At 50.0% G+C, this 22883-nt stretch overlaps 1 protein-coding gene across 2 annotated transcripts in view; it reads left to right on the top strand.

Moving 5' to 3' along the window:
* Positions 1-22883, top strand: part of CPNE5 (copine V) — a 93369-nt gene that overhangs the window by 16053 nt on the left and 54433 nt on the right. For both annotated transcript variants that reach the window (XM_004673428.2, XM_012723096.1), the window contains exon 3: positions 229-275. In XM_004673428.2, the coding sequence (XP_004673485.1) occupies positions 229-275 (47 nt within the window). The remainder of the gene's footprint in view (positions 1-228; positions 276-22883) is intronic.

Raw genomic sequence — 22883 nt, 5'->3', positions numbered from 1 at the left:
TCCACACTTCACACTCTGGCCTAGGCTCAGTGGTCCTGAGTCCCTCTCCCAAGGGGTGCCCCTCTCCAGCAGCCCCCTGTTCCGACCCTACCCCACCTATGCCGCCCAGATCCAGCAGTGCCACCCAGGTGGGAATCCCCTGAGCTATCTGCCTCTAGGACCCTTCCCTTCTGGGGCCCTCACTTTCTTGGCCTGGGGTGTTGACACTTTTTTCTTCTCTCCCCACAGTGTGTGTCATGTATATTCAAGGGATGGAGAACAAGCAGTGGCGGGAGGTAGGTACAGCCCTTTCCCACCTGGGAATCACTATCCTGTTTCTGTCTGTCTAACTCTGGAGACATCTTACCTGATGTGTTTTTATTTTTATTTTATTTTTAAAAAAGATTTATTTATGTATGCATACAAGAACTGGGGTGCAGGCCAGAGGTGCGGGGGTGAGATGAGTCACCAGAGACAGAGTGGGGAGCAGAACAGGCAGATCGATGAAGTACACTGCTGAGGGGAGCAGCGGATGAGACAGGAGGGGTCTGCTGTGCCATGTGGGTCACCTCCCTGGCTGGGGATGGAGCTCATGCTCTAGTGGCTGCGGACAGCTTCATAGTGCTGAGACTTAACTCCTTGCACCATCAGAGAGGCCGCCTTGAAATGTTTTTAATGGCAGCATCTAAATTCCTGTGAGGTTAGTAAGATGTGAAGGGAGTAGGGAGTGTCTTGTGCTTGTGTTATAAGAATAGAGGGGAAAGTTCCTACCCTGAGGGCCTCCCAGTCTGAGGGGAAACACGGCCCTGCTCATGGAGCCCCCGTCTAGGGGAGACACAGCCCTGCCTCAGGGAGCCCTGGTCTGGGGGGAAATAGCAGGAATTCAGGTCCATGGTGCCTGAGATAACATCTACCACTGAGTCTCACCCACAGCAAACATCTCCTGGCTTCTGACTTATGGAAACAGCTCCAGTTAGGTGATTCTCCTGCTGAGAAACCTTCAGTAACTGCTCCCTCAGAATGGGGGGAGCCATGGGCCCTCCATGGTGGTACAATGGGTTAAAACACAACACTGGGAAGCTATCAGCAGCCTCTTCTGTATGAGTTCGATCCCCGGCCAGGGAGGTGACCCACATGGCACAGCAGACCTCTCCTGTCTCACCCGCTACTCCCCTCAGCAGTATATTTCAGGAGATCTGCCAGTTCTGCTCCCCACTCCATCTCTGGTTATCTTCTCACAGCCCCTGCACCTCTGGCCTATACCCCAGTTCTGTATGCATAAATAAATACATCTTAAAAAAACAACAACAGAGAATGGCTCCTTAGCCAGCTCCTTAGCCTGGCTTCCAACTTCTACATAGCCCCCAGAAGACTCTTTTTCTGCCTGTCTCAGTTCCACTTCCCCAACTCCAGGCTCCAGGCAGCCTCCTTTAGCCCTATGATAGGTGTACCAGGAGGTGGCTGACTTGCAGGGCTCACTCTCAAGTGTCTCACAGACTTTCAGTGGGTGGGTGCCAGTCTCCCAGACATCTTCAGTCTGTTCCGCACCCAGCAGCCAGAGGAGCCTGTTAAAAGACAAGTAAAATGCTGTCCTTCCTCAGGTGAGAGCCGTCCAGGGGCCCCTTTCTTGCAAAGCCTCAGTCCCTGTGATGGTCCAGTGGGCCCCATGGTCTGACTTCCTCTACCTTTCTGAACTTATCGCCTACTGTTCATCCCTCCATCACTCAATGCCAGCTTCCTCCTGCCTCAGGGCCTTCGTACCAGCTGTGCCTTCTTGCAGGAATGCTCTTTTTTCAGATGCCCATCTGACCCCTTCCTGGCTACCCAGTCTGGCATTTCAGCCTCTCCAACACATGCATTCCCTTCCCTGCTTAACTTTTTCTCTTTATCATTTTTCACCATAAACCATACCCCTTTACCTGCTTAACTTGTCTGTCATGTGTCAGCTCCTCAAGGGTAGGCGTTTTCATCTGTTCTATTCACTGCTACATTTGAGCACCTGGAATAGTACCCAGCACACAGTAGGTGCTTAATAAGTGGCTGTTGAAGCAATGCGTGGCTTATGAGAAGGAGCCAGGCCACAGAGGCTGGCAAAGATGTGGGGCCCCTTTTCTGGTTCCCACCTGTATTTCCTTCCTACGTCAGACCTTCTGTGCCAGCTGGTTTTCAATTGCAAAGGGGAGGAGGGGGAATTGGGGCAAGTGAGGAGCCCTGGTAGCCCCTGGCTTTGGTTTGAACACAGAATGAGCAGACCTTTAGCCTTGGGGACCAGACCCAAGGTCTGGTCAAGCATTGACAGAGGTTGGAGGTCAAGATAGCTTTTTCTTCTATGATGGGGATGTGAGCTGAGCTTCCTGGGCCTTGGAGCTGAAGCCAGCTCCCTGTGACCTTCACAGCCATCTGAAGTGGCAGGAAATTAAGCTAAGTCCTTTTGGTGATCAGGAGCGAGGAGATTTGACCTTGGCAGCCCCACCCCATGTCCTTCTCCACCCCCAGCTGGGAAGGAGGTCTATGGGCTTTGGACAGAGACCCAGCTTGGGGTCTCCAGTGAGAGAGGGAAGCAACAGTGGCTCAAGTTCAGAGGCAGCTCAGAATAGGAGAACACAGGCCTAGTGCCTTAGGGCCTGTGGAAAGGGGAAGGACAGGGAATGGTGCATGAGATGATCAATGGTGAGAGCAGGGATAGGGAGACCCCGCGGGGAGGAAGGAGACCCCTCAGGTGACCCAGTGAAAATGAGCATGATCTGTAAAGCTTTAGTAACTCAAGACTTTTTATTTTTATTTATTTTTATTTTTTAAAGATTTTATTTATTTATGCATACAGAACAGGGGTATAGGCCAGAGATGCAGGGGCGGTGAGAGGCTTCACCAGAGACAGAGTGGGGAGCAGAACAGGCCGATTGATGAAGTACACTGCTGAGGGGAGCAGCAGGCAGGCAGGAGAGGTCTGCCACGCCATGTGGTCACCTCCAGGGCAGGCTGGGATCGAACTCATGCGGAAGTGGCTTTAGCTTCTTAGTGCTCTAACCCGCTGTGCCACTGGGGAGGGCCCTATTTTATTTTATTTTAAAAAAAGATTTTATTTATTTGTGCATACAGAACTGAGGTACAGGCAGAGTTGCAGGGGCAGTGAGAAGATTCACCAGAGACAGAGTAGGGAGCAGAACAGGCAGATCGAAGAAGTACACTGCTGAGGGGAGCAGCGGGTGGGCCAGGAGAGGTTCTGCGGTGCCATGTGGGTCAGATCCCTGGCTGGGGATTGAACTCATGCTGCAGTGGCTGCAGAGTGGGGCATAGTGCTTTAACCAGTTATGCCACCAGGGAGGGCCCGCAAACTTCTTAAACAAACCTCCCCTTCCTTGTTAGACTGGCTAAAGCATGGTCTACCCTGCTCTCTATGCCTCAGGCTTGTCAGGAGCAAGTGGCCGAAGTGGGTAAATATTATCCATAAAATATATGAGGAATTTTTCTGCAAGGGCTGGGCTAAAGTTGAATTTTTCACCCTCTCCAAGTCTCTAAGCCAATTAAGGCGTAAACCAGATAGCTGAGGAAATGCTTAGCCTACTTAAGTGAACTAATTACTTTTGAGACCAAAAGGCCGAGCTTCATAGAAAGAAGGAATGTACTAATGTCTAAGTGATTCAGTCAGGAGAATCTGGAAGGGCCTCTTTAGAAGGTCAGTGCTCTGCGAGCTGTTAACTACATTCTGTAATTGAGACCTGTCTGTAGTTGGGTCAGGGTCTCTGATTATCCCTGTTATATCTTGTCACCTCAGGCACCCACGGGGTGGATCACTGGAAAGGTGGGAGGCTTCGTGCCAAATTTACCCTTGCTTTGGTCCTGGCTCCAACCCTTTCTGGAGGTGGATCTGAAGCAAGTCTGAAACCACTCTGTCTCAGTTTTCTCATAGGTGACAATGGGATAGCACTCACCTTGGAGGCTTATGGTGAGGAAGAAATACGATGGTGGATGTTACATGGTTGGTGCATGGACATTGCTCAGTGACTATCATTGTGCAGCATAATCTAGAGTGTTCCAGGCCTTTCAGCTACTTCCCCGTTGCAGTCAACATTTGTACCAGTGAACATTTATGAGGTGCTGGGAGCAAAAGGGAGTTAGGAAGAAGAGTAGAGCTTCACTGAAAGCATGACCTGGGAGTTTGTAACCTGGAAAGGGTGAGCCACAGCATGAACATTGCCAACAGGAAGTGGTAAGATGAAATGTATAAAATGAGCAGACAGAGGAAAGTTGTAGTCAGAATGCTAGAGTTGACTGAAGCCCTTTATAACTCATTGGATTTTAAAAAATTGAATCTGAACCTACACATAGGCCATCTGGCTAAGGGGTGCATGATGTGGGGCAGAGGAGATGGAGTCAGTAGGAAGCATAGGGATCATCTGGCTCAGTTTCCTCATCCCCTAGAGAGGCCTGGCCTCAGGTATTGAAGTCAGGTTTCTAGACCCCAACACGGTGGGAGCTCCAAGGAGCTGCATTTCAGCAAAGCAGGGACACAAGAAACCAGCCGCAACCATGATGGCGAAAGCTAACACACAGAGGGAGGCGGGAATGAGCAGGTCAGTCCAGGTCCTGGGAGCTGGGGGGGTGTAATAAAGGACTATTTATAAAGCCGTGGGCGGAAACCAGTGAGGGGTGGTGAATCACAGGGGCTGGCAACAGTGGGAAGCTGTTACTACTCAGACCTGAGGGGTAAGGGAGGGAGTGGTTCCTGGAGCCCCAAGGGGCTTCCAGACAGTAACTAGAAAGAACCTTTAGTGGAGAGACATGGTCAACCAGCCAGCCTCACCCTCTTTCCAGCCCTGCTTGCCTGCCCACAAACCCTACTAGAAGGGCTTGGAGGTGAAGGGGGGTGATGCAGCACACAGCCTAGGCTCCTGGGCATCGGGCAGCGGGGAGGAGAAGGGCTGGGAGTGGCACTATGGGGCGCAAATAGCAACAGGCTAGGACAGACAGCAAGCTGATGAGATGGGCTGGCAGGCAGCATGTGAGGTTGGCAAGGCACAGTGAGAGAACTGGGTCTGTCAGGCTGAAAACAACTGGGGTCTCAGGGTCAGAATGTCAGAGCAGGGGTGTCGCTAAAGCTCAAGGAGACTGACTTCATGTAAGGGAGCCATTGGCACCAGCATTTCAGGAGTGACAGGGGCTCAGCCTGGGGGTTGCTCCTGGAACACAGGCTTCAAGCTATTTCCAGAGAAATGAAGATACAGTCAGATGTATCCTTGTTTCTGCCTCATTCTTTGTGTGACCTGCAGAGAAAAGTTTTGGGAATGGAGAATTTACAGAAAAATCCATGTCCGTGGAACTGTGCCTGGGATGGAACCAATTCCCACTGTTCTACCAGCTGGTTCGTTGCAGGATGTCTCTCTGGGCTCTGTGAGCAGAATCTTTAGAGTTGTACCTCCTAGGGCCCGAGGGAGTCAAGCAGTTTCTCCAGGCAAGGCCCAGTCTGGGTTTGCACAAGGCTGCAGAAGATGAAAGCTATTCTCATGGCCTCTGGCTGCCTGATTTCAGTTGATTTTAACCATTTGGGTCATTTTAATGCTTTCTGAGAAAGTTCCATCTTCCCAGCACCTAAATCTGTCACCACATTTGATGAAAATTGACTCAAGATGTAATTTTAGCCTAGGAAATCGAGCCCAGTTTACATCAAGGGTTTCCAGGGCCTTCTGCATGTCCCAGAAAGATAGGTTGGAAGGGTCCCAGGAACACTCTCTCTGGGAAGACCCTCTTGGGCTCCCCATTTGAAGAATGGGGTGGTGATCCCTGCCTCTCCTTCACCGAGTGGTTGTCTTGGCCGAGGGTCCCTTGGAAGGAGGAGACGGGTATATAGTCTTACCTCCAACTTAGATACAGAACCTTAGTGTGTCCAGCTGATCGACCCAGTCCACCTGCAGGATGCTTGGCCACAGCTGCCATATCTACATCTGACCATAACGCTCAGTCTAGTTTTGAATAACATCAGCCCATTAACTCCTTGATATTCACCTCCATGTAACTTTGACAGAATAAGCATGTAGCAGGCACTTATTGTCTGCCAGGAAAGGATGCTGAGGGGGCAAAATGGGGCCTGGGCACTGCCTACAGTCAGAGGATTTCATTTTCAATTCAGAAAGGTAACAGCCACAGCAATAATAATGCTAATAGGTGAATATTTGTAACAGAAATGTGCACCGGTGTACGTAACTCAGCAACCCTCACAACAACCCTATGGGGCAAAATTTTATCATTATTATGTTACAATTATTATTATTTTAAAAAATTTATTTATTTATGCATCCAGAACTGGGGTACAGGCCAGAGGTGCAGGGGCAGTGAGAGGCTTTACCAGAGACAGAGTGGGGAGCAGAACCAGCAGATTGATGAAGTACACTGCTGAGGGGAGCAGCGGGCGTGTGAGGAGAAGTCTGCTGCACCATGTGGGTCACCTCCCAGGCTGGGGATCGAACTTGCACTGAAGTAGCTGCAGCTAGCTTGCAGTGCTGTTTCCTAACCCATTGCGCCACCAGGGAGGGCCCCAGGACACTGAAGCACAGAAGGTTAAATGTAGAGGCAGACTCTAGAACATGGTGTTAGCAGAACTATAATAACACTAGGGATAAAGGGCAAAATTTTACATGTTGCTTACCTGTCCCCTTAGATATGCAGAGGAAGTTGATTTTCTCTTCCACGTGCTCTTTCTCAATATTTGAGGATATCGCAGAGGCTCTGTGCGTGTGTCCACTTTCAGGCAAATTTAGAATGTGACCACGTCACTCTTCAGAGCTGTCCCTTGTCCTTTGCTAGCCCAGGCCTGCCTGTGGAGCATGTGATGCTTTGTCAGTGTTCTCCCCCAAGTATGTGTCCTGGTCCATCTTGTGCGTCCCAGAGCATTATGGGCTGGCTCCCTCCTCACATGGGCTGGACTAGCACATCTCGCTCCTCCCTCAGGGTTCTGCATTCTATGTTTCTGAGGCTCTTACATCTCTGTGTTACCAGTACAGCACCAGGCTTTTGGGCAGGTATCTTTAACTTTCTTATTATATTTGTGGGCTCCTCTGTCTTTTACACATGAGCTACTGTCAAAACAGAATTCCTGCTGTTCAAACTTGACAGTTGAGTTTTTGAACCTAAATGTGAGCTTTCGCATTGATCCCATTTGGTAGATCTAGTCAGCTGGACTATCTGTGAAGATCATGTTGAATTTGGAGGTGCATTCAGCACCTGTTTCTGGCTCCTGGTTCTAGTTAGCTGCAGTCGCCATGCCTGTGAGTCAGGGGCTGGGCCGGGCTGGAGTTTTCCTCTAGAAAGTTTTCCCAGGTTGACCTCAGTTCTCCAGTCGACCTGTGGGGAATGCTGTTTGGCCATCTGGGATTCATGGAACTTTGTTAAAATCATCCCATATTTCTTGATCTGGCCCCTGAGGGCATCATAACTAGTAATCAAATGCCTTGTCAGACAAGATCCTGAACTTAAAAAAAAAAAAAGATTTATTTATCTATGCATTCAAGAGCTAGGGTGTAGGCCAGAGGTGCTGGGGGCAGGGAGTGAGAGAACTCATCAAGACAGAGTGGGGAGTAGAACAGGCAGATCTACTGAAATACACTGCTGAGGGGAGCAGTGGGCGAGACAGGCAAGGTCTGCCATGCCATGTGGGTCACTTCCCTGGCCAGGGATCAAACTCCTGCTGCAGTGGCTGCTGATGGTTTCATAGTGCTGAGACTTAACCCCTTGTGCCACCAGGGAAGCCCAAGCTCCTAAACTTGATGTCTAAAGCCCTGGGTTCCCATCCCAGCTCTGAGACTTAACTGACTATATGAACTGAGTGAGGTATTTCAAACTGAGTGAGGTATTTCATCTTCTCCAAATCTCAGCTGTAAAATGGGACTAGGTCACCTTCTCAGAAGGATCACCTAAGACATTGCTTGTGAAATGCCTGGAATTGTCAAGTGTAATGTGCCCTGACTCCAACTTTCAGACCACCCTAGCTCCCAGGAAGTGTGGAGGAACAGCCAACCTTCCCGAATACTCATGCTCCCTCAGGGCAAGGCTGGGACTCACAGCTTCACTGGCTCCAAGGAGTGGGGGCTTCCAGCAAAGAGGAGCTGGAAGGGCACACTATCCCTTACACTATGTGGAAACAATTCCCTCAGGAATTGTTCTCTACCAGGAAAGGCAGGACCCGGGGTGCTGACAGTCGGGAAATGTGCTGGGTTCCATCCTGCTTGTCCAGAGCACCTCCTTCAGTCGGCACACTGAGCCTTCCCTCTCTGGGTGCTGACTTGTCTGGCTCCTGCCTCCTTCCAGATCTATCCTCCTCCCTGACTCTGGCCCTACAGGTCACCCCATACTCACCCCTGGTGGTCAGCACCTCTTCTTCCCCTTTAATTCTGCCAGAGCAGAAAAGGGCTTTCCCCTGGTTCCACTGGCTCTCAACATCATAGCTCAGGATTTCATCTGTTCCCCGAGCCTCTGAGACCAAATTACTTCTTGGCCTGGTCTTTGACCCTCTCCCCTTTGAACTACTCTAAAAATGGCCCCCCCAAAGTGTCCTCCCTGATGGCGCAACAAGTTAAAAGCAGCACTGTGAGGCTAGCTGCAGCTGGTTCAGCAACAGTTCGATCCCCGCCCCCCGGAGGTGACCCATGTGGCGCGGCAGATCCTTCCTGACCCATCCGCTGCTCCCCTCAGCAGTGTACTTCTTCCATCTGCTTGTTCTGCTCCCCACCCTGTCTCTGGTGAATCCTCTCACTGTCCCTGCACCACTGGCCTGTACCCCAGTTCTGTATCATAAATAAATAAATCTTTTAAATAAATATAAATTAAAATGGCCCCAGAAAGGAATTCTATGGATCCGGCCTCTTGTGGCATGCTCTGCTGGCTCATTCGAATGCTGCCGTGACCTGTGAGATGTTTTGGCCTCCATGACAGACAGGAAACTGAGGCAGGGAAAATTGATGTGGCTTGTGCAAGACCATGTCGCGAGCCACTGCAGGGCTAGAACTTAGATGTGCTATGAAGTGTTCTAACCCTGATTGGTCTTCCACAGCTCTCAGGCCATTGGGGCAGATACTAGCAGCTCCCCCAGGCAGAGGTGGGTACAGGCACAGTGCCGTGTCAAGGTTGTACAGATACAGCACTGTGCCTGCACAACCATTAAAACTGGATTCAGCTCATTTCTGCCACAGGCACCAGCTTGTTTGAACAGTATGGACTTGCAGTTTGAAAGTATTGGCAGAGCCATGTGGTTTACTGGTTAAGTTAAACTCTAGCCTAATATCAGCAAGTGGCCCCTAGTCAAATAGCTGGTCCTGGCTTCTTACCCATCTTCTGCCCTAGCTCTGTTCCCTGCATCCAGGCATTCAGAGCCCTCAGCCTGGTCTATCTGTCCCCTCAGACCTCTTCACTCTTCCTACTCTCACTGGCCAGCAGTCAGTGAGCAAGCATTTATTGAGTACCTACGATGTCCTACTCTGACCCAGCCTTGCCCGTGTCTTTATCCAATGCTGATCCACCTTGAGCTCTCTGAGTTTCTTACCACCCCTTATCCCAGCCTGAAAGACTGTTCCCCTATGGTCTTAACAATCAGAGAATCAAAGAATCTACCAAGAGGTAGGGCACACCTGCCATGTGGCAGTGGGCATTGAGTGCTGCCATGTGCCTGGCACCTTATCCTCACCTAATACTCCTAATCTTTATAACAACTATACTCCCTAATCCTTATAACAACTCTGTGGGCAGGTATGGATTCTCCCCAGACCTCAGAGACATGAAGGAATTTGCCCGGGATGACATGGCTAGGAAGCCAGTTTCTCTCACTGTTGAGCCACAGGGGAAGAGAGATGATTGAGGCAGTTCTTGGGAGTGAAACAGATCTGGGTTTATGTCAGGACCGTGGCATTGTTCTTGACAGTCACTCGTCTGAACCTTAGTGTCCTCACATGTACAATGGACGATAAAGGATAACTATAGTTATCTGCTGGACTGTCTGATCAGAGATCACGTGGGGTGAGTTGGAGGAGCTGGCGGGCCTTTGGTGAAATAGCTCTTGTTAGTGGTATCGTTGATTGAGTCTGGGTGTCAGGCAATGTACAGGCAATTTAGATATGTCATCTCAAGCAACCCATTCTAAAGACAGGAACATGGAAGCCAAAAGAAGGGAAGGAACTTGTGTCTGACATATGGTATCCTCCAGGGTGCAAAACTAAGTCAGGGAGGTTCCCTGCCCTCAGAGACCTTGTTGGGAGCTGGGGAGATTAGACAGAAATCTAGGCTGGATTTGATAATCTTATAGCTTTCATTCTGGTGAAGTCATTTAAACAGAGACCTCAAGTTCCTGCAAGGTCTCAGCTTTGACCAGTTTCCAAAGAATGAGTAATCTGTGAATGAGCATTTATCCAGCACCTACTCTAGGTACATAGTGGATAACAGGACAGGCAGAGTCCCTGCTGCTGTGGACAGGCTTCGTGTAGTCAGGAAAAAAATTGGATAATTTAACATATTGATAGATAAGTGCTGTGAAGAAGATGAACCAGTGTAATGAGATAGAGAGTGACCAGGAAGGGGGAGGTGTTAGTTAGCAAGTGCTAACTAATACTCGCTAACGGGGTGGTCCTGTTGAAGGGCTAAGGACCCTGGAGTTGAGTCCTAAGGAGGGGGCTCCTCCCTGGTGACCTAGGGATTAAGTCTCAGGCCCACCTGATGGCCTGAGTTCAACCCCAGCCAGGGGGCTGACCCACATGGCGCGGCAGACCTCTCCCTGACCTGCCTACTGCTCCCCTCAGCAGTGTATTTCAGTCAGCCAGCCTGTTCTGCCCCCCACTCTGTCTCTGGTGAATCCTCTCACCCCAACCCCTGCCCTGCACCTCTGGCCTGTACCTTAGTTCTGCTATGAAAAAAATAAACAAAATCTTATATAAAAAAAAGAAAACGAAGGGGACCATGCTGGAGTTGATGGTATGCATTCCTAGGAGAGGGAACAGCAAGTGCAAAGAGCCTGAAGTGGGGAAAAGTTCACTTCATTCAAAGGACAAAAAGGAGGCCAACGCGATTTGAATGGAATGATCGATGGACCTGGTGGCCGCAGAGCTGAGACAGCCCTGCAGGGCTGCGTGGGCCATGCAGGAGTGGACTCTGCCGACAGTGTGGTGGGAGGCTGTTGGAGGGCTCGAGGAGGGAGTACCGCAGTCTAGTTTATCAGAAAGGTCAGTCTGGCCACTGTGCACAGAGCAGGATGCAGGGAGAAAGGCTGGAGCAAGAAGCAGGAAGACAGTGTGCAGCTGAGGAGGTGCTGGGGGGAGGCGGTGATAAGCCAAGACAGTGAGGAGCCAGCAAGCCCAGAGGTTAAGCCTGAAGTGAAAGGACCCTCCACCTACCCCAGGCCATGAGCCCTGCTAACCTGATTTATGGACAGGAGCATAAACTTACTCCTGACTTACACATCACGAGGCATGACCAGCAACACCCGGGGGTCCGTTGACTGATGTATAACAAAGGACCCCAGAAGCTGATGATCAGTGGAACACCTTATTGATAAGATTACAGTCCTGACTGGGGAGTCAGAGCTTGATCTACACGCCAAGCTATCAGCAGATGAGAAATACAGTTCCACCCTTCCTCTGCTTCTTCTACCTCTCCCTCTCTTTTTCTGCTTCCTCACATGACTAACTCTGTATGACTGGTCTACCAATAAAAAGGCCAGGATCTTGCTCTTCAGCAACATCCTGCATTAAGTAGCCTGCTCGACTCCCGTTTCTTTATCAGTGTGGTGTTTCCTGACCCGACACAACAACCTGATCTATGGGCAGGAGCTGTTGATCAGGCTTCCTCATAAGTAGCACTATCCAGCCTCGTCACGGAACATAGACTTTATGAAAAGATTCAGAATGATGAAGGCTGTTGCTAAGGCCCAGGCAGGACAAGTCTCCCTAGGAGGGAGATTCTGGCACATCAAGGTATTTTCTTGATGTTCCCTTAACCTTTCTGAATCAGCAGAACAGGATCCCCATGCCAGCCCCCTGGGCTGTGTGTGTGTGGGGGGGGAGCACTAAAGGACAGAATCATTGCACACAGTGTGTTGCTCTGTTGAGTCCTCGGCAATGTCATTACAAGCCCATCAGACAAAGCGGAAGGAGCTCTGTCCCCTCCTGCCACTCCTTCAGCAACAGGACACGACATTCCTGCCACCTGTGCAGTCAGCAGCGCCCCGTCACCCCCCTTGTCACCACACCCCCAGTATGGAGGGGTCCTTGCTTCACCTAGTGACTCAACGAATCACTGCCAGGGCTGGCATGTGACTGGTCTTCTGAGTCCAGACCCTTGCTCTTCCATCTGTCCATGCTGCTGACATTCAAAGTGGACTTTACTAGCCCCAGGGACCAACTCTGAATTTCTGTTTGACGCCTGCTGCCCTTTGTCCATTTAACCAGGTTTCTGCCCGTGAGTACTGTGTCATCATTGGACGAGAGATTTCATTTGGAGAAAGAAATCTGTTTTTCTGGTAAACCCTGAGGTTCTAGGTCAGTCCCGAGGCAGCTGGTCAAGTGTATTTACCTTTGGTGTTGTGTGCAGGTGTGTTTGGCATTGTGACTGAGCTGCTGAGAGCGTGGGCTTCAGAGTTAGGGTGACTGGGCCCCACCGCCCAGCTGGGGCTCTTGGACAAATGCTTAGGCTCAAGGGCCTGCCATAAGATTTAAAAGAGCTCATTCACCTCAAGTGCCTGGCACACAGAAAATTCTTGATAGTAGTCCTTATAAGAAGCCCTAAGTAAGAAACCAGTGCTTTACCAGGAGGAGGGAGCTGCCATGATGGTAATAAAACAAGTTCCTGATGCCATTTGGTAAAAAGTATAGCCATTTTGGGCCCTCCCTGGTGGCGCAATGGGTTAAGTCTCAGCACTATGAAGCTATCTACAGCCACTGTAGCATGAGTTCAATCCCCAGCCAGGGAGCTGACCCACATGGCACAGCAGACCTCTCCTGTCTTGCCCACTGCTCCCCTCAGCTGTGTATTTCAGTCAATCTGCCAGTTCTGCTCCCCACTTCTGTCTCTGGTGAATCCTCTCATCCCCCACACCTCTGGCCTGTACCCAGCTCTTGTATGCATAAACAGATCTTTTTTTAAAAAAAGATATATAAATATTTCGGGGTACACTGGGGGATGAGAGGTCTGGGGTCTCCTCCATGATGTTTGGTCATCTGTAGGATAGGCTTGCTCAGACCCCTCCTCCACAGTGCTGCCCAGACCCAGGCGCAGCCCCCTAGGCTGGACTGAGAGCCTGGGTGGTAGGTAGAGAGGGTTTTGCCAGCAGCTTGGCAGCCAAGCTCACCGGTAAAAGGGCCATTCCCCCAGGAGTTGGTGCAATTTAACAGATTATCTGGTACAATGGCTAATTAGGAACTAAGCTTTTTGGCAGGCAGTCTTTCATTAAAAGCTTGGTAAAATTTCACAGACTGCTGCTGCTATGGGGGGTGGGAGGCAGAGAAGGAATGTTTACTCTCCAGGCCTGAGCATCGGAAAGGCCTTCAAGCCTCAGGTCCCCTTGCTTACACCTGCCCTTGCCCACTAGAGGCCTTCAGTGGTCTGGGAGGCCCCCAGGCTGTAGAAGTCATGGCTCACTCTGTGTGGTGATAGGCAAGCCCATTCCTCTTTGTGTTTCTGGTTTTCCTCACTCTACTAAGGGCCGAGGGGGCCTATAACCATAGACTCCTGCACCCCTCTAATGCCAGAACCTGAGAGAACTTTTCAGATCCAAGGTGGCAGGCCTGGCATGGAACCAAGTTCTCAACGAATGTTTATGGAATTCACCCAGACCCTGGGTCATTCTCCCCAGCCCTGGGCACCCACAATGACCCCTCTTCCCAATGCCAGCCGAGAAAGCGCATTCCCTTTTCCTATTTCTATTTGAGCTGGATCACTTTCTGGCCTCTAATTTATTCCCGGTGAGTGTGATTCATGAGGGGCCGGAGCTGGGCTCTGCAGCGGGACTTTTAGAATCCCCAATTAAGGAGCCATCAATAGTATATGAAAATTATAGGGGATCTCGGGCGGGGGAAGGGTGGGCAGCTTCAAGGTAGAGAGCAGTCTGTCAGCTCTGGTCTCCTTCTGTCCCTGGCCAGCACAGCCCCTTCGGGCTCAGCAGCTGGGGGGAGGCCTCTGAGGCTTCATCCAGCTGCAATTTGCTAAGAGCCAAGAGCAGCTTAAATCAGGGGCCATCAATTGTTCAAGCTCACAGAGCCACCCACTCATTACTGAGGCAGGGGGCCCTGGTGAGCGCCAGGGGACGCAGCTCCTCCGTCACTCACTCCCCGGAGCCCTGGTCCTCCCTCCTCCACCCACTGTGTACTTCTGGGGGGTCCTCTGCCTCCTGGAGGTCTGCTCCCTCACCTGGAAAATGGGTGATAATAATATCAGCTCCATGGGGTCGGCAGGGGGTTAAATGAGATCATGGATATGAATAAGTATTTTGAGGATGAGAAGTCACGATACAAAGCGGAAGGAGGAGGAGGATTTGATGCAGGGAAGAGACCTGAGAGCAGTGTTGACAGGCTTCTGGAAGTAGAGGCCCCCTTTGGGGGTGCTGCCTGTCCGCTGGTCTTGTCAGGGCCTTGCCCTAACTAGCTATGTGGCTTCTGTCAGAGTACCCTTTCTCTCTCCCCTGCCTCTCTTTTCTCATTGGTCAGAGGATTTGATTCCTTCCAATTCTAAAGCCTTCAAGTTCTAGGTCAACTTGTTAATGAAAAAAATGTTTATGGAAATCACAGGAGGGACCAGGAGAGAGAGTGTGTGTGGTTAGCAGTTGGGGGTTGAGCAGTGGTAGAATTCAGGGACTCCTCTGTACCGTCTGACCCCTGGAATCACCCAGACCCACAGGAGGTGTTAACAGTAGAAGGAACTAGTAAGCACTGAAGTGCAAAGTTTCGACTGGGCCTAGAACAACGGGAGTAAAGGCTGCATAGTATAGTTCCTGCTCCATTCACAGTTTACCCTCATATTGGTGAGTGACTATATCAACTCCTAATTGATTTGGAGCCAGTTTCCTGGGTTTGAGTCCTATCCCTCCCACCGCAGCTGCGTGATCTTTGGCAAGTCACTAAGCCTCTCTGAGTCTTAGTTTGTTTGTTTGTTTTTAAAGATTTATTTATGCACACAGAACTAGGGTACAGGCCAGAGGTGCAGGGGCGGTGAGAGGATTCACCAGAGACAGAACAGGGAGCAGACAAGCAGACTGACAAAGTACGCTGCTGAGGGGAGCAGTGGGAGAGGCAGGAGAGGTCTGCTGAGCTATGTGGTCACCTCCGAGCCTGGGGATCGAACTCGCACTGAAGTTGCTATGGACAGCTTGCAGTGCTGTGCCACCAGGGAGGGCTGTCTTAGTTATTTGTAAAGTGGGTAACAGTAGCACTGCCTTATACGCTTGTTATAAAGACGAAGTGAGTTAACCCATGGGAAACACTCCGTGCTCACTGTGCAGTCAGGTGGGGGGTCAGCCACAGCAGTGAAGACCAGCTGTGTGGCAGATGCTCCGTGCAGTGCTTCATGCACCTTCCCGTCCACCCTTCCCCTGGAGGGGAGTGATGCGTTCCATTTTAGTGGTGGAGAAATGCTTCGTCTGAGGGGTGATCCAGGCTAAGCAATAGAACCTGGCTGGCGGGGGTCTTGGGTCCAGGCACTGGCTTCCCCTCTGTATCACCTTGGCTCTAGGCCCCAGTCCCACCCATCCACCCCAGGCCTGGGCATTTGCTGGGAGTTGGTGCTGCATGTTGGGAGATGTCCGGGACTGCACACTGGTGCTGCCCCCAGCAGATGGGTTATGGGAGGAAGAAAGAGGGGCCCAGATTTGAGAAATCTGGAAGCAACAGAGAGAGCCTCTTCCCAGGCTGACTCGCTCTGCACCTCCAAGCCAGCAAGTGGGTGTAAGCCAGGCCCCTCCTCGCTTCAGGAACAGCCTCCTTGCCTGAGACTCCTCCCTCTCTTTCCAGTGGCCACAGTGAACTTTCGTCTTCATGCTTGAGTCTCTAAGCAAACCTTACACATTCCTGTGCCTTCTTCCAATGGAGGCCTGGGATTTCTGGACCTAGCCAGATGGGGGCTGGAGCGTATAGGCAGGGCAGAGCTTGCTGGTGAACAGAGTAGCTGGTGTGTAAGAGCAAAGGGCCAGCCTTGCATTTTCCCCTCAGCCTTACATACATGTGGAAGCTGTCTTGGGGAGAGACCCCCTGAGTTGCGGCCTCCAGAGCAAAGAGCACAGGACAGCCCTTTAGATGGAGGACTGAGACTGTAGGAAGGCAGACACTTACTGGCTAGGGCCAGGAACATCCTAGAGACAAAGCTGAGTTCAAGGTTGAGGCTTGGAGAGTTGATGCTTCTTAAGTGTCTGAGCCAGCATGTGGAATCACTACAAAGCACATTTATATCTAAGTCTATTACATAAGTCAAGTCATTTAAGCTTCTAATAACCCTATAACCCAAGCATAAATGGTCATTCCTATTCTTTCTACAGAAGAAGGAACAGAGACACAAAGAGATGAAAGGACTTAGCCAAGGTCACACTGGCAGATTTGAACCCAGGAAGCCTGGCCTCAGACTGTTCTGTTAACTACTTTGCTTTACTGCTTTGCGTGGGAAACCCGAAGATCTGCCTCAAAGCTTGCATTGATGGTTCTTAAATTTTCTAAAGAGAGGTTTCTCTTTGAGAAACTGGTGAACATCATGGCTTCACTCTTTAGAAACACAGGCATGGACACAGAGACATTTGCTTCAGTTTCAGGAGGCCGCTCACTCACCCACAGCCGGCCTAGTGCCTCATCTCCTGGCTAACCTAGCAGATGTCCTGCCTTCCTGCCCTCACTCTGGCACCTGTGTGTCTGGCCTAGGATGGTGACACTCTGCAAAGTGGAGGAGGCTGGGTGCCCTGGTCCCACTGAAGCCCTTACGTTGGGACTGTGGTGAGACCCTGTGTCCCAGGGGACTGTCCCGGGACTCAGTATCTGGGCATGGGCAGGAATCATGAATTTTCTTGGTGACATGGGTATTATGGTATCTGAGCAGAGTGGGGTACCTGTGTTCAATTGAATTGGAAATTCCAAGTATGAACACAGATCAGTCAGGATCCCAGGAGGAAAGAGAATTCTACCCAGTTGGTTTAACTAAAGAGATTATTTTTTTAAATGATTTATTTATTTATGCACACAAGAACTGGGTACAGGCCAAAGGTATAGGGGGTGAGAGGATTCACCAGAGACAGAGTGGGGAGCAGAACAGGCAGATGTACTCAAATACACTGCTGAGGGGAGCAGTGGGCGGGCGGGGGGTCAGGAGAGGCCTGCCACGCCATGTGGGTCAGCTTCCTGGCTGGGGATTGAATTTGAGCTGCAGTGGCTACGGATAGCTTCACAGTGCTGCATGTTAACCCATTGTACCACCAGGGAGGGCCTAACTGAAGAAACTTAATGGATTTCTTTCAAAGGTGTGGGTGAGGTTGGGGAACCCCAGATGTGACAGTGAAGCACCCAGGGCTAAGCAACTATAAGTTGCTGTTCCCTCCCCGGGCTTCCAGGGACCGTGGGAAGAGAGAATGCTACTGCCTGGGGAGGAGGATCCCTTCCCAGAATAAGGCTCTGATGTTGGGCCAAAATGTGAAGAGACACCCTAACTCGCTCTCCTCCCATCTCCCATCTTCTAGTGCCTCCTGTTGGCCAAACCCAGTTCCAGTCCCCAGGGCCAGGCACTAGCACAATGGGTTGGAAGGGAAATAATCTGAAGAGCTGGCGGGGAAACCCTCCAGCAGTCTCCAAATCAGTCCAGGCCCAACTGCCAGAACCTCCTCCCACCCCCACCCCCGCTCCCCCACTCCACCCCGTGGCTGCCTCCCACCACCTTGACAGTGGCTTACCTTCCTGGCCTTCAGTTGCTGTGAGGCAGGAAGACCCCACTGCCTGACTGGGCCTGTGTCAGTCCTGTCTGACCCTTGTCCCAGGATAGTTTGGCAGTCTACCTGCCCTCCTGCCTCCATAATTCCCAATTTCTGTGTGTAGCAGAGCTCCTGGGAGCCACTTAATTTAGTCCTCAAAGAAGTTTCAAGTCTACTTCCCCTTTGAGGGTCTCTCTGGAACTGATGATATGTAATTAATGCAGCTTAATTGATATTCTTGGGGTTTAGTCATAGAGGCTTCAGGAACCCTTGGGAGCATCTTTTATGGCCTGTCAGGAGCTTTTCCCACTGGGTTTTGTTGCCAGGGACAAGAAGAGAGCTTTTCAGAGGGTAAATATCCTAATTTCTAGGCTTATTTCTCGGTGGCACTTTTTCTCCCCTGTGGGAGGCTGTCCCAGCCCCCGAGATCAGGGAGGCCCCCACTTACTCCCTGGTCGCTCAGCCTCTGCACACCACAGCCTACCCAGGCCACGCCTGCCCACTGACCCAGCAACCCTCTAGGGTTCTCTGCATCAGAACCAGAACCACTTGGTAAAACCAAGCAGGTTTCTGGCTTGCCGCTGGCTTTGGCAATCAGAGCATTCTGGTACTCCTCTGCGGGCAGGGGCCTGTGCACAGATGTGAGTTTGGGGGTCCCCTCCTCCCTGAGTCAGGAATGGATAAAGCTGTTCAGAATGGACCTAGGAGGGGCTGGCATTCCAGGGAGCTGGAGGAACACCCATCAGGCCTGATCACGGTGGTGGGGAGTCAACCCACCCTGCCTTCTTCCCCCCCACCCCGATTTTCTGTAGCAGCCAGAAAAGCCCTCCTGTGCCTCCCAGGGTTCAGCTCTAATATCTCAACTCTCTATGTTCCTTCCGGCTTGAAAACGCTGTGATCCTATGTGGAACGAAATAAGACCAAATTGATTTTTTTTTTTAATATCAGTTCAGTTGTGTTTCTACTATCATGAATAGGGATGTAAATTGGGCTTGACAGGAACTGGGCGGCTTCTTGGATTTTTAAAATTGAAAACTTCACATTGTTTTCCTTTTGTTATTAGTGCAAGTAATGAAGGCTATAAAACATCTTTAGTGAGTCCCTGATTGTAGATTTCGCAGTTGTTTGTGATGTGTGTGTGTTAATTACCTCTGAGAGCCGGTAATTCATCACCACCCAGCTTGGCTTTCTAACCCCCTTTCCTGCTCTAGAGTTACTCTGGGGGCCCTTGGCCCTCGGAGCTCTGCTCGGTTTCCAGGGGAACTCCTGTCTCTTCTCCCTGCAAGGATCAATCTCTAGGGAATCCCCACTATTGAAGCTTCAAGTGCCATTTTGAAGCTGCGCTGCTGTCATCTCCCCTAATGGTGCTTCCTCAGTTTCTGGCAGGAAGGGGGGCGGGGAACGCCAAGAGAATACTTGCTCCTTCTGCCAGAGGGAGTGAATAGTGCATTGAGGAGAAAATAGTCCCTTCCTTAAAGGAGGATTCTCAGGAATTTGGATGTTTACCTGAAATATTTGACAAGAAAGTCATTAGGAGAAATTTCCTTTTGTCTGAAGACAGGAGATTTTAAGAACTAGAACAGGGTCGCCCTCCTTGGTGGTGCAGTGGCTTAAAGCACAGGGCTATGAAGCCATCTGCAGCCTCTGCAGCATGAGTTCGATCCCCGGCCTGGGAGCTGACCCACATAGCACAGTAGACCTCTCCTGTCTCACCCGCTGCGCCCCTCAGCAGTGTATTTCAGTCAGTCTGCTGGTTCAGCTCCCCACTCTTGTCTCTGATGAATCCTCTCACCCCCTGCACCTTTTGTACCCCAGTTCTTGTATGCATACATTTAAAAATCTTAAAAAAAGAATTAAAGTGAATGCAGGAATTTTTGGGGAACAAAGGTTATACATTATAAGATTTTTACTGAATTTCAGCTCTCAGGTCTTGTTCAACTTGATGTCCGTCCCATTGCTTTGCACACAGAAAACTTCTATAAATGTTTATGAAGTAAATTTCATATTTCTTTGATTTTCATAATGCTCGAGGATTCTAGGCAGACATTTGAAGTAAAAATGTAATAGGGTTTGGAGTTAGTTAGGCTTACGTGAGTTTAGATGTCAGCTCTGCCTACCTGTGTGACTTTGGGCTAATTGCTCAACCTCTCTGATTCTTAGTTTCCTTGTTTGTAAAATAGGTAATAATTCACAGGGTTTTTGTGAGAATCAAATGAAATAACTTAATGATCCATTTGACCTATTGCACATTCAGGGGGAGCTGAGTAAATACTGGTTTACTTCCTGTGTCCTACTCATCCATCTTAACTCCAGCTATACCACAGAATCACATATGAACTTTAAAAATAACCACACACTTGTTCAAGCCCACCTATTGAAATTCCAATTTAATTGACCTGCAGTGGGATAGAACATGGGTATTTTTCAAAAGTTCTTGTTGGAAACGCATTTCTAAAAAATATTTATTTATTTATGCATACAGAGCTGGGGTACAAGTCAGAGGTGCAGGGACAGTGAGAGGATTCACTAGAGACAGAGTGGAGAGCAGAACAGGCAGACTGAAGAAGTACACTGCTGAGGGGAGCAGCGGACAGTTGGGAGAGGTCTGCTGCCCCATGTGGGTCATGGGGGGGGAGGGCTGGGGGGGTGGGGAGATCAAACTCTCACTGAAGCAGCTGCAGCTAGCTTGCAGTGTTGTATCCTAACCCGTTGCACTACCAGGGAGGGCAGAAGAACACATTTTTAAAAGTAAAATCTTGACTCAAATATAAAATGAAATATAAATGTATTTCAAAAGTGAAATATAAAACAGAAACCTAGGGAAGATTTATTTAATTATTTAAATGACGAGACCAGGAATTCAAACAACACATACAAAGAGGCAATCAGGAATGCTGATTGAATTTACAAATAGATATAAAATTGGTCAGTCTCCCAGTGTAATAACCAAATAATCAATTGTATTCCACTGAACAAGATGATCCTCATTTCTGTGGATACGAATCATTTGCATTATTCTGTGCTTTTTGGAATGTACATAGTAGTAAAGTAACTCGAAGATAAAATGGAAGGGGCAAACCTGTGTGAAGTCTGTTCCCTAGATTAGTATAATAAACAGGGTACCCAGTCGTCCTCGTTTTATCTACGTCAGTATTGTTCCTGCTGCCATAGTGATTCTAGTGAGGAGCGAGACTGAGGAGGTTACCGTAGACCCTGCGTGCAGCTGTGAGCTCTGCTGCCAGGCCGGGCTGCATTTCCCACCCGTGATCGGGACGTCCTTGGGTCCAGAGTTTGTGTTCTATTTGGGTTCGTGGCTCAGCAGGCAGCACACAGCCAGGCCTACATTAAGGGCTTAAAAACCGCCTGTTGTGGCCCTCCCTGGTGGCGCAGCGGGTTAAAGCACAGCACTGAGAAGCTAAAGCCGCTTCCGCATGAGTTCGATTCCCGCCTGCCCCGGAGGTGACCACATGGCGCGGCAGACCTCTCCTGGCCTGCCCGCTGCTCCCCTCAGCAGTGTACTTCGTCGATCTGTCTGTGCTGCTCCCCACTCTGTCTCTGGTGAATCCTCTCACCCTCCGCATCTCTGGCCTGTACCCCAGTTCTGTATGAAAAAAAAAATAAATTAAAAAAAAAAAAAAAAACCGCCTGTTGAATTTGTCACAGGATTGTATCAGGTGGCAATTCTAAGAAGTAAATAGGACAAGTAGTGGTATTCTCCCGATTCTAATAAGGAAAAGGAAGCTTTGGAAGACTCTGAGACATACAATTAACTTGTGAGGAAGAGGGGGCTCAGACCCATTCATTCATTTCCTCATCAGCCTTGCTTCATTCAGCAACCCCTGAGGACCTACTGTGCTCTCATCCCTGGGAGCAGTGAGCTTCCACCCTCCTGGCCGGCGGGACTTGCATGGCTGTGGCCTGACTCAGCGAACACGAGCCGAAGACATGGATTGTGCTTTGAAGTCAATAATTATTCGTTGTGTGACCCTGGACAAATCACTTGGCTGGTCTGTGCTTGCATTTGCACATCTAAAAGATGGGGCAGCTTACCATGAGAGGATTACCTGAGGAGATGCAGTGTGCAAGGTTTAACACGGTTTTCAGTGCTTCCATCAGCGGTGATGGTCAAACACTGTGTTGAGTCCTGGGCTTCAAAGATGAGGAGAATTTGGCTCCTCCTGCCACTGGATCAGATCGGGCTGGTGGGGACACAATCAGGAGACTGCTGTGTGTGAGGGGAATTGTCGGAGCACAGGGAAGGGGTGGGCAGTGAGTGCCCCATTTTTAGGGAGTGGGCCCACACAGGGACCCACCAGGATGCTGTAGTGATTGAGGTGACGATACTAAGAGGCCTGGCCCAGGCCACAGAAAATGGAACTGACAGGAATGTCAATTGATGTGATGAAGAGATGATGGCAAGAAGGTACCAAATTTAGTGAGCCTCGGATAAGGGGCGTCTCAACAGAGACACCCGTGGTGAGAGGGGCCCGTGCACTGGTTCTTTTGGGCGATAGAGACTCATCAAGGAAAATTAGCTCTCTGGAGTAATTTTTTATGTTGGTAACTACTGCCCACGTTGAAAAAAACATGTGATGTGTTAAGGTGGGTAAAATGCCCTGTTTAAAATATTCATTGTCTACCTGCCTCTGTTGTTTACTTTGAGGCCTGCTGCATCCTACCTCCATGGAGAGAGCAGTGCAGTGCTCTTAGTTATCTTTGGGTCCCGTGCTGCTTTTTTGAACAAATTCTCATCAGAAATGTCCAGTATATTGAATAGATGTAAAAGCACTGCTCTGAGGGAACTGATGGCCTGGGTTCATGCCCACCTGCCCTCCTCCATGACATGGGAAGACTCTGAGAAACTCAGAGCCTGGAGACCAGCGCAGTGGTTCTCAAAACTGTTGTGCACTCCACAACAACTGAGTCAGCATCACCTGAAAGTTTAGAAATGCAGATTCCCCAAGCCTATGGAATGGGAATCTCTGGGTGCGGAGGGGGT

This window comes from Condylura cristata, unplaced genomic scaffold (genome assembly GCF_000260355.1).
Source record: "Condylura cristata isolate star-nosed mole 26May11 unplaced genomic scaffold, ConCri1.0 scaffold00001, whole genome shotgun sequence".
Classification (NCBI taxonomy): Eukaryota; Metazoa; Chordata; class Mammalia; order Eulipotyphla; family Talpidae; genus Condylura; species Condylura cristata.
Note: the sequence above shows the minus strand (reverse complement) of the source record. Positions and strands in the feature narration are given on the sequence as shown.